The sequence below is a fragment of the Candoia aspera genome, chromosome 1 (genome assembly GCF_035149785.1).
Source record: "Candoia aspera isolate rCanAsp1 chromosome 1, rCanAsp1.hap2, whole genome shotgun sequence".
NCBI classification, from domain to species: Eukaryota; Metazoa; Chordata; class Lepidosauria; order Squamata; family Boidae; genus Candoia; species Candoia aspera.
The window spans coordinates 258,602,973-258,614,782 of record NC_086153.1 but is presented as its reverse complement, the minus strand read 5'-3'; the positions used below and the strand labels follow the sequence as shown (position 1 = coordinate 258,614,782).

Below are 11,810 nucleotides of genomic sequence, written 5' to 3'. Positions count from 1 at the left end.
TGAATAAAGGAACAGGTGTAACCAAAACTTCACATTTAATATTTTTTAGACAGTACTGCATGTGTTTGCCAGCCAAACTGCATTAATAAAACATGAGTTTTTATTCTCCACCTGACACACCACCATTCTCTCCAAGGCTTCCCCAGATTTGGCACAGCTGTGGAATATGTATCTCCAGCAAGAAACAGATATCCTTTAATACCATTTTGGATAATATAATGTCTATATTATGACATTTTCCTATTAAATTATACAAAACAATTGCATACAGCACCATTTGCTAAACTTTGGTTGATTTGCTGATTTGTTTGCCTAGATGTCCAGTTTCATTACTTAAAGGGCATATTCTCTTGGCAAGAAGTGTTCAGTTAGTTTTGTTTTACTGCAGCAAAAGCTATGGTAATGCTATGTAGTGTTTGCACTGCGCAACTGGGTCAGTCTATGCGTCAAAAGCTAGAGTCAGACATGGAAATCCTAAAGTTAATTGTCAGCGTCTCGTAAACCCTTATTTTCTTTGCAGAGTGCTTTGCTCTTGGAAAACCTGGAGATGGCGAGATCTTGACTGGTTCCTTTTCGGTTTCCATGGTACCCACTCTTCATTGACTTCACTGTAATGAGTCCGCCCAATTCCCCTAGAACGTTGATGGTGGAGGAAAGCTTCCGATTGCACTCTCCGTGGTGCTGAAAGCAATCCAGAGGACACTGTATTGACGAGGCGCTGTTGATGGTGCTGAATTCTCTGGGGTGGGGGGAACAGGCTGAACAGGAGGTAGAGGAGAGTCACCCATTTGCGCTCCGTGTGATCCTCCCACATTTACTTTAATTTACTCTTTCCAGACCTGGAGGAAGTGGCTGATGTATTGCACACAAATAATGAAATGCTAGTGCTGCTTCCGTGCCAGAGTATGTAGCACAGTTATCAGGGATTCACCCACACTGGTGTGAGGTGAGCACTGGTAAGGATTCTATGCATATGGGATTTATTGTCGTTGACGACGCTCTACCTCTACATACAGAACCATAGCAAAATAATCCACACCAGATCAGGATTATATTTATGTTAGACTTTCAGTCAAGGCTCTTTCAAAGTACCAATGGCTTCACTTGTCATTTTGCTAGTGGATTCGTCACCTCTGAGAGGACCTTTTAGTTCAGTCTCACAACTTCTGTTCTTTTAAGAAACACATGGGCTTCAGGTAGACACTCAATCGCCTCTTTTTTCTGGCTCTATTTCCTCCTCACCCACAGATATACACCTACAGTGTCTCTCTCCTCTCTCACACACACTTTCCCTTATACACACGCAGGCACGCACAGACGTACACACACACACACACACACACACACACACGAAGACTTAGACTCATCTTTTTATCTGGATGAACAACAGTATTTTGTGGAAAAAAGTTTGATATGGAACCAATATGATCCATCTTCAAGGTCTGTAAGGGCACCCTTGTCAACCTGGTGAAAATCTCTACAGGAATGGAGTCGGTAAAACAAAGGATTCTGAACCCTGGGAAGGAGAGGCTGAAAAATCTTGCTGGGAAGTCACTTGGTCAGATCTACAGGTAAGGAAAGAAGTTATTTCTTGTGGGGGGTTTTTTAAATATAAGAATAATGTGACGCTTCTAAAACTGAGGTTCTTATTTCCAGTTTTATAACAGAGTTTAATTATTGTATTAATTATATATATCTAAAACTATGTGTTTATTTTCATTGTGCTGTTTGGGTATTGTTAATGAGGACTGTAAATTCAGAAGAATGATACAAGGATGGATGGATGGATGGATGGAAGGAAGGAAGGAAGGAAGGAAGGAAGGAAGGAAGGAAAGGATGTTTTGGATATTAGATTTAAACATATAACACCTTCTCCTAAACTTACTTGTTTGTAAGAAGAGAAATTGTACTTCAGTAACAGTTGTGTCCTTAGAATCCCACTCTTAAAAATCATATCATTCAATTCTGAGAAGTTAGAATGTCATATTCAGACAAAGCTTTCTTATGGGGTGGGGGTGGGGTGGTAAGTTTTTTTTTTTTTTAATTCATGCTTTGAAACTGAAAACAGTATTTTTTTAAAAAGCTAATAACTAAGCATGAATAGGAAATAATTTTCCCCATCTTTTCTTCCCCCCATAAAGGATGAATAAATAAGATTTTTGATCTGCATTGCCCACTCCCCCATGAATGATCTTTTGAAATGAGGAAAAAACATGGAGATTCATAAATAATTGATAAATGAATGCCTTTTCTCTAGTTATTTTAAACACCCATAAAAGAGAGACTAGAAAAAAACTGCATCAAAGTATCTGTGTGTCCTTCTTAGAGCAACCTCTTTATCTATATACAAAAATGAATGCAAGGAAAAATGTCGGAAAAATAATGATGCATACACGTAAATTCATCTGCAGAGGAGGCCCATCTTTTGTAGCCCAATTAATGGCATCTAGGATTATTAAATAAATCAACATAATTTCAACATAATTTCATACAGCTATGTGTGACTATACCTTACTATGATTTTTATCTTTTCAGAGCAAAAATATCTTTTTTTTTTACCTCTCTATGGTCAAAATGGTGGGATAGACCTGCACAGAAAGGTCAGCTGTAGCATTTAATCAGCAAAGCTACCACTGCGGCAGTTCTAACTCTTGTTAGAACACTGAAAATACAGTATTCCTGTTGTCTATCCAGAGTTCCAATGATATAAATAACCAGAAGGCTTGTGACAATTTCTGTGTGGGAGTTGGATCTACTCCCTGTTCAGGAAGGAAGGAAGGACGACATCTGTCACAAAGATATTTACGTTACTTTAAATAACAAAATAGAATAAGGGATTATTATTATTATTATTATTATTATCATCAACCAATTTTTAATATTCTGTTGTTATCTTTAAGAGTGACTGTGTGAACTGTTTATTTAAATATTTTTAATGGCATACCCACACAAACATGATTGTTTTTTTGCAATTTATATTCTGCCTTCCTGATTACACAGCAGCCAATCACATAAAACTATCCCAGGCTGTTTAATTTCATATCTGGGATAGAAAGTATTCATTCCTGGAAAAGGAAGTTCTTTGTTCCCTCAATTCTAATTAGATTATCTCTTATTTTGAACAGATTTTTGCTTTGCTTTATCCCCCACAAGAACTCAGCTGGGAAAGGTTTTATTTGCCATTGGTGTGAGACAACCCAAAAATCAAATATTGTCTGATAAGTTTGTGGTTGCCAGGATGCAATTAGAATTGCTTATTTGATATATGTGTTCTGCCACTGTAATCCGTGGTAGAACACTTTGTGAAATTCGATTTTCATCATAGATTCGGGTTGGGGGAGTCTTGTGCTTCACAAATTAGCTATCAGACTGAGAATTATGCTGCTCTTAGTTATCCTAACTGGGAAAAGAGCTTTAAAGAAAAAACAACTTCTTCTCTGTTCCTGGATAACTCTATCTTCAGTTATCCTAATTCTCCTAGGAATTAACACTATTGCTACTCTCCTATTCTGAATTATTAAAGGACACTGGTGTCAGCAGTAGGAGGTCAATTGCATAAAACGAAGCGGGGGTCGGAAGAAACGCTTCCGTCAAATACCCATGGTTTTTCTCTTCTTGAGAAGGGATCATTTGCCTCTATTGGGCAGATAGCAAAAATTAAGAAGGGCACATGACTGAAAGATATCCTAAGAGTGTCAACTGTGTGTTTTGTTCACTGCCACGTATATGGCATAATAAGCTTTGCATGTCAAAGCAAGAGAAATTTAAAAGCATAAATGCGTTTTTTATCTGAGTACTAATATTGAGGGAAGAGAAAATCAAACTTGTTTAAGGCTGCAATCCCACAAATACACACTCACCTGGGGAGAAGTCTCACTAAACTCAAAGGGGCTTACTGCCAAGTAGACTCACTCATGGGATGAAGCTTTTCTTGCTTTTATAAAATATCAGAGTCTATCCTATTCCAATGGCAGACAGATTCACTTGCCGATAATGCCTGGGCGTAAGCTGAAAGGCAGGAGTGATTTTCTCCAATGGAAAAGTGGCAGACAGCCATTTTGAGCTCTGAAAGGCAACCAGACACCTGTCCGTTGTGTAGATTAGCTTCCTCATAAGGAAGGTTCCCCATGGGTATGCCTGGGCTTGCATGCTTCCTTCTAATATTTGCCTTGCAATTTAAAGAATGATTAAAGCTTTCCCTAGAAGACCAAGTCCCTCTATCTAGTCTCCCTGGAGCTAGCTAACAAAGGACATCTCTGCAGCTGTGGAAGGAGGGGGTGCATCTTAGCACCTCCTCTACAATTTGGCAGGTCTGGTAAATTAAAATTAAATTAAATTTTAAAAGGCCATTTGGCTGGTTTTTCTTTGAATTGTATACTTTTTCTTTGAATTGTATACAGTTAGATAGGTATTGATTCTGGACTTCATAATCTGATGGAAAAACCATCCAGTTGGCCTAGCTTTGGGGAGGGGAAAGGGTGACTGTCCCGCTCCCCTGAGGCTCTGGATTTGTACCTTGGAAACACTACCGATTATTTGGGAAACCCAAGCCAGGATAAAAATTTTCGTCCTGCTCTCCTCCCGTGCACTTCAAGAACTACAGAAAATCGGACCTGTTTTAATCACACCTCACACATTTCTAGGGTGTAGGGACTGACTGGATATCCATCAAGTGGAAAAAAGCTTTCTGTACATGTTTGGGAGCCTCTCTACTTAGAGCTACCGATAGTTATCAGGAATATTTTGGTTTGCATTAAGTTTTAAAACCACATCACTGTTTTCAAAACAACAAATCCACACACAACTCAGAAGGAGTATTACAACCCCCCACCCCCCCAATATAGGTGAGCAAGTAGATCCCTTGACTGAGCTCTCCTCTTTGATTGGGCAGAGTCCTAGAGAAAAAGCAAAAGACCGAGGACAACATCGAGCTGACGGAAGATGGGAAACCCTTGGACGTGCCCGGGAAGAAAGGGCCGTTGTGCGACTGCACCTGCTTCGGGTTACCCCGGCGATACATCATCGCCATCATGAGCGGGCTGGGTTTCTGCATCTCCTTTGGAATCCGCTGTAACCTGGGAGTAGCCATCGTGGACATGGTCAACAACAGCACCATCCACCGAGGAGGGAAAATCATCAAAGAGGTGAGCGTGTTCCAGGAAGAATCCTCCCCGCTGCGCACAGACAGCCGGGAATGACTCCCAGACGCCTTTCCCGACATCCATGTTAGGAAGCTAAGGCTCTACATATTGTCCTTTAGGTTGTCGTCTGAATGATTCCCATGTTGGAGGAAAGGAGGCGGGTCTTTAGAGCAAGACGCAAAGCGCTACAACGTAGAGGCCAACCAGGGATGCTTTTGTGGTTGAAAGTGAAAGGGATATTTTCCTCTCCACCTTTCTTGCTTTTACTTCCCACCCCTTCTTTTTTCTCTGCCATTTCTCATAGCAGTTTTCCCACATTTTTTTACAGCCTGGTCCCTGGTCCCAATGAAATAAACACATCCCCCTTTGATCACCCCGCCCCTCTTTCTCCTCCAAGGAGCTACGAATGTAGGAATCCTCCCCTTTCCCTATTACAAACCCTCCCAGGGGACTGTTTGGACTTCAATGCAGATCGCCCCAGCCCTAAGTAACAGTTGCCGACACCAGTCTTCGCTCCCAGACAGTCAACTAAACCGCCAAATTCTACTGCCGAAGACCAAAAAAAAAAAAAAAAAAGTGAAGCCCCCTTCGTGCCCAGCTCGGCTTCTGATGACCTCGTGGACACGGTATTTTGGCAACAGTACAGAAGTGGTTCGCCCTTGTCTTCACCCGTCTTCCAACCTTGGACGATCTGAGAAAATGCTACCTGGAATCGCATGGGGTTAGTGAGAAGAGGGGGAAGGATCAGAAAAATCCCAGGACTATAGGCTAGACTGAAAAGAGGAAAGGAGTCCTCTGGAAGAAGGAAATGACAAATAGCTACTCTGCTATTGCCACAAAACCTGCATGGCCGTGTCCACGAAGCCATCGGAGTCGAGCGCGATCCAAAGGAGACATCGCTTGCTAAGTCCACTCCGTAGAATGAGGCTTCAACCATTCACGGGTGTTGAAGGAAGTTCCAGTGATTGAAATGGCACTTCCATCCGGGTTTCGTGTAATTCGCGGGATTGCAGCGACGGCCGATTGAAATTTACATTGTATCCCTGTAAAAGGGGGGCCCCGCTAGGAACATAAACCTCCCCACCCCCTTACTTGAATCAGAGGCGTCCGAGGTGCCAAACCTGACCTGGGAATATCTTATGGGCCTGCCTCGCTCCAAAACCGACGTGGACAATGATGTAGCTTGGACAGGGATCTCGCCCCATCTGCTCTTTTAGGTCGTTAATAAATAATGATTACGAAGACTCATTCACCTAAACAGCAGAACACCGAAAAGGCCTGGAAAATGTTGGGCTGATTCTTGGGAAGCGTCGGAGTTCTCGAGATACACGGACAGCCGTTTTTTGATATTGAAAAAGCGAACTGGGGGAGAGAAAGGGAACCTTTATTAAGATATGGGGAAACCCAGGTAACCTACAACAAGAGGTCCCTCAGCTAAGAGCTTTGGGGTAGAAGAAGCACAGGGTTGAGGTGCAGGCACAACCTTGACGCAAGCAACCATTTTCTCCGGGGAGAAAATGCGGACATAATTATGTTGAGTAATGGTCGAGGTTCGCAAACGATCTGTCCCCATCCACCAAGTGTAGAACCGAGGCGATGAATGACGAGGACGAAGTCTCTGTTCTGCCGTAGGTAGAAGCTTTTTGGCTCAGACCAAGTGATTGCTCAGCTGTTGGAACCGTATGTGACCCTCCTCTAAGCGGAGCATCACAACCGCACTGACGGATGCATGCATGCATGCATGCATACATACATACATACAGTCTGTTTATCGGCCAGCCTAGTCGGGACTGGACGTGTTACAAAGACCCCTCTCTTCCCCCCGGCAGGCTACCAAATAAATAAATAAATCAACAGACAGGGATCAGTTACAATTACGGGACTCTTAATAGCCTATCCTAATGACTCTCTATTTCTGCTGCAACCCGACCATTAAAAAAGGAGGCAATCGACTTGGGATACTCGTTGAATATAGCAGGATAAAGGGACAACAACGTCCCCATGGTTATGGCTGGCACCCACGGATACTGCACTTCCGTGGACTCCCGCCTTGCGACCTCTCGTTTAGAAGTGCTTTGATCTAGCCCGTTTTTACGACCAATCCTTCCTCTCTTTCTCTCTTCCCTCTCGCGAAGAAAGCGAAGTTCAACTGGGACCCGGAAACAGTTGGCATGATCCACGGCTCCTTTTTCTGGGGGTATATAATCACGCAGATCCCCGGGGGCTATATTTCATCCAGGCTGGCAGCTAACAGGTAAGGGCAGCAGCCAATATCTATCTTTTCTCCAGGTGCGATGTGGAAGTCTGCTCCGCACTACGGTGTTTTTTTTGGGGGGGGGGGAGGGGTGTCCAGCCGCATTCCTATAAACAGTCTGCACAGGGCACGCGGTCCCTAGGAGAGGCACCTAGCTCCGAGCTTTTTTTCCTCAGCAGGTGGTATTAGAGAAGAGGCAGCCCCGTTGCCTTGGAAAATCTGGCGGACCAACCCCAGGTGGACTGTCTGAAGTCTGTCGGCCGCCTGGAGAAGGGGAACTGCTGGCCAGCCGTCGACTGGCGCGCAAACTCATCGGGCGTCGTACTTGGGCCTCTTCGCCAGCCCCGCTTGGCGCGCGGCGGCAGGGCAAAATGTCTGCCTTAGATTACTGTACCGCCTTCCTTCGGAGAAGAGAGGCGGACGGGTGGGTGCTCACTTCTGAGAGCCCCCGCTTCTCGCCTTGCTGTACGCTCTCAAGGGAAGGGGGGAAGCCAAGTGCAAAACGGGGCGGGACTTCTGCCCTCTGAATAGTAAAAAAGCACATTCAAAATGCCCAGGCTAGTCGAGCACTGTTTGAAATTCCCTCTTCTACTGAACAATTCAAAGCGCAAGAGTCCCGATCTCTGGTCTTTAACATCGGGTCACTTAAAGTACCATTTATTTGAATTGCATTTACTCCCACGTAAACTATATACGTTTGCATTCCTCAACGCGTTAGTTTGGACATTGGCTCCGCTTCAAATTACTGGGCTGCCCTTGGTTTTATTCTCGAAAGGTCATCATTACGGTGTTCCCGCATTTTGATGCCGCGGTCCTTATTGTTGGGAAAGTTGTTGTTGTTGTTTTTCAGAGCGGGAAGGCGGGGCTTAAAATACCGCGATGCCGACAGTCTCTGGAGGCCGGCCCAGTGAGAGTGGCTTGGCTTGATATTAGTTAAAAAGCAGTCTTCAAACGATCATGGTTGCTGTCTTCTTAAATGTTGTTGGTATTACTATTATTCGAGCAGAGATATATAATCCAAATATAAAATCTGTTTGTGTTTTTTTTTTCCTTTGCTTCTGAACTGCATATTATCGCTGCTTCTGTGGCTGATTGTCGAATAGGCTTTATGTTTAACACGTGTTTGTTTGCTGGACCATCCTTTGCTGGATTTTCTCGTTCATAGTTGCTTAGAGAGTGGGTCGATTCTACTTTTTATCACAGGTTATCCTGGTAGACCTTTCTGAATATCATTGATGCTGAGTCGAGTGTTTTATTTTTAATTACCTCCCTTTTAAAAACAGCAGCAACAAAAGAGACTCTCGCTCCCATTAAAAGCAGCTATTATTAATAGCCAAGCGAATGAAGTGAATGAGGCGCCTTCTGTAAGAAGCAGGAGGAAGAGATAGTGACTTCCGAGGGCTTTGCAGAAAGAAAGGAAAGTGTGCAGATGGCGCGGGGTCTTACGGCTTCGTTTCTATGGTGTCTGGCAAGAGGTTTCAGGCACCCAGGGAGCGAATCTACCTGTTAATTAGATCCTGCGAGGATTCTGGGCGCAGAACGTGCGCAGCCGCCGCGCCCTGCTTGCCCGCTGCTCATTAGGACGGAAGTCAAAGGTCCTAGCGCCGCTGGAAACGGGCGGCCCTTGAGAAGGACAAGAGGGAGGCTCTAAAAGGCGCCATGGGGGACCGGGATTTTCCTTAAGAAAAAAGTCTCCTCCCCTAAGGCTGCAGGCAGGCGGCCCTCTTGAGATTCGAGAGCTTCATTAACAAGGAAACCACTCCAACTGCGAAAGGAAACGCGCGATTGGCAGCTGATTCCGCCGTGGTTTCCTTGACACCCACGCCGAAGCTTTGCCTGCTGTATTTTCTACATTCGTGTGTATGTGTGCTGAGACAACACATACGGAGACCGAATTCGCACAACATACTAGGATAAAAATATGGCGCGCCACTTTGTGACTCGCAGTAATGTGCCAGTCCAGACATTTGGGTTCAGTAGAGCATGATTCAGTTAAACCATGGTTTCACTTACTTTTAAAGGGACTCGTGCAACAGTCTGATATATATTTACTTGGAGGTATCAAAGAGTCCAATATTCAGCAAACCAATGTAGCATTGTCCTTCTAAATAGGCAACGGGAGCACGTCTCAGATTGGGGGTTTCATATGTGATATTCTCGCGACACACTGAACCACAAACTACCCAACCACAAATTGAACTCATGTGATTAATTCATGGTTCAGTATGTTGCACTAGAAACTCGTAGCCAAGCAAATTATAGGTAAGTGTGTGGTAGGAACACAGACTAAGTGGTGCAAATTTTTAATTGGAAAGAGAGGAAAAGGTGACAGGTTGATTTGGAACGGCGGAGTAGCAAGGTAGAAACTGATGCATTGCGACGTGCAGTGATAATTTTAGACGGAAGTCTGATATAAGTGCGATTCTCCAAGTAGCAATCAGGAAATAAACTTTCAGATTTTCAGCGGTAGCTTCCGAGATTTCAATATACGCCTGAAAGGCTGATAGTAGAAGCCCATTTGTTCTTGCAAGCCATTTAGAAATTACAGTGTAACTTATTTTGCTACGAGAGCCAATATCTGACTGAATTTCTGAGACAGAGGAACTTAAACTTTATAATTTCTTATGGCGGAGGGACCTATTTTCTAAAATGTCTCATTCATCTCTTCCTAAGCGCGGGAATGGCTATGCTTATAGCTCGAGCCCCTTCTTTTGGCAAGAAAATACAGCATGGTCGCCGGACGAGCTTCTAAATCGGAGATCTTCATTTGAGGATAGAAGAATTGCCCGTTAATTTACCCGATCAGACCCCTCACTCAACAGTCTGTGCCTTCCCCGTTAAGAAAAATACTTTATTCGCAAGATAAGCGAATGCCTAATTAACTTATCTATTGTTTAACGTTTTGGTTCACAGATCTGGGCTATGTTTTCCATACCATACTATACACATGTTGGTCGTCCAGGTATTTGCAGTCCAGATATGGTAGCATCGCGTGACGCTGAAGGCTAAAATGCCTTTGGTTAGTCTGTGGTGCAGTCTGCTTGCTAAGGAGAACATTCATTTGCCGCCCTCACTCGGAGGCAGTTGGGCGGGGAAAATGCTTCTCCTATTGGTGGGCTCTCCAATAGGACGGTTCTTTTGCTCCTATGAGGAGAAACTAAAACTTAGGGGCGAAGCCTGCGATTGCGCGCGATGAGTGATGGAGCGCTCCTGGCTGCCTTTTGGTGGCGCAGTACGGACGTGCTTCGTAGGGCGAGGGTAGGGGCTGCCCGCAGTCGTGCTAAGTCGCGGAGGGCTGCTGGGAATTGTAGCTTATCGACTTCCCTCCATGTTTCAGCAGAATGTGTGTATGTTTCTAGAGGGGCTTTGAATAGAACATTTTTTTTGCCTCGTTCAGGGAAGGTTAAAGCAGGGAGCTGCGATGCCGTGGTTTTCCATGTGTAACTTTCCTCTTTCGCCTAATTCTCCGACCGGAACAAAACAGCAATAGTAGTTACAGCGTGTGCCGTCTGAGTAGGCGGCCGTAAGCCAGAGATCGGTACTCTAAGGTGGTGTCAAGGCTGGGTATCCTGTTTCTGCTTCTCTGCTGTTCGGGCGAGCGGCTGTCTGAAAGAGAGGCTGATTGTTGGGAAGGGTGGAGGAGATGGCCGTCCGTTTGAATAACAGGAACTTGGTACAGCAGAAACAGTGGAGTCACGGGGGCATAAAACCTCTGGTTTTTCTGTGGGCCGCTGTAGATGTGTAGTGAACAAAAAGTTGTGGTGACACCTTTGCAGCCCACGTGGGATTTTCCCCCAAATACCAGAGGCCTACATTGGTAACTAACAACAAGGACAACAACACTGGGCAAGGCAGATGAGCTGAAGTAGAAAAACGATCTGGCTGAGGAGAGAGCCTGGTGGCGGTGTTGTGCCTGATCATGGTGGCTCTTTTCTTCCTGTGGCTGATTTCGAAAGGGCTCGTTTGCATTGCTACAAAAACGCAGCAAGAGGGTTTTTAACTCTCCTCTAATTGCAGCCTTTTTGTATAATGCCATGTTATTTACCCAACACAATGGGGAAAGACACATTCCAGAACCTGTCTGAAAACCTCTCTCTTACCAGCCCATTCAGTCTCTGTTTAATCTGAAAATAATGATGATTATGTGTTTGAGGCAACAAAATCTTATTAGCAGAGACTTTAAAGGCAGCTACTGCCTGTCATTGTTAGCCAGCGCTGCTCTTTCATTGGCTTGGCGAGAATCATCAATGGTGTATCTTATGTATGCTTTTAATCTGTACCTCCAAGTGGAGAGCATACAGGATTTGGAATTTTTTCCTCATTAATTAGGAAGAGAGTGGGATCATTTTATTTGTAAGGAATGCAAAACATTTAAACCTAGTGTCACTCAGGTCTCAGTGTTAGCACCATAACTC

At 44.3% G+C, this 11,810-nt stretch overlaps 1 protein-coding gene across 1 annotated transcript in view; it reads left to right on the top strand.

Moving 5' to 3' along the window:
* Positions 1–645: 645 nt before the first annotated feature.
* SLC17A6 (solute carrier family 17 member 6) overlaps positions 646–11,810 on the top strand; it is a 53,425-nt gene continuing 42,260 nt past the window's right edge. Inside the window, exons 1-3 of the mRNA XM_063289563.1 lie at positions 646–1,571; positions 4,892–5,144; positions 7,277–7,395. Of these exons, the coding sequence (XP_063145633.1) occupies positions 1,486–1,571; positions 4,892–5,144; positions 7,277–7,395 (458 nt within the window). The 5' untranslated portion in view covers positions 646–1,485. The remainder of the gene's footprint in view (positions 1,572–4,891; positions 5,145–7,276; positions 7,396–11,810) is intronic.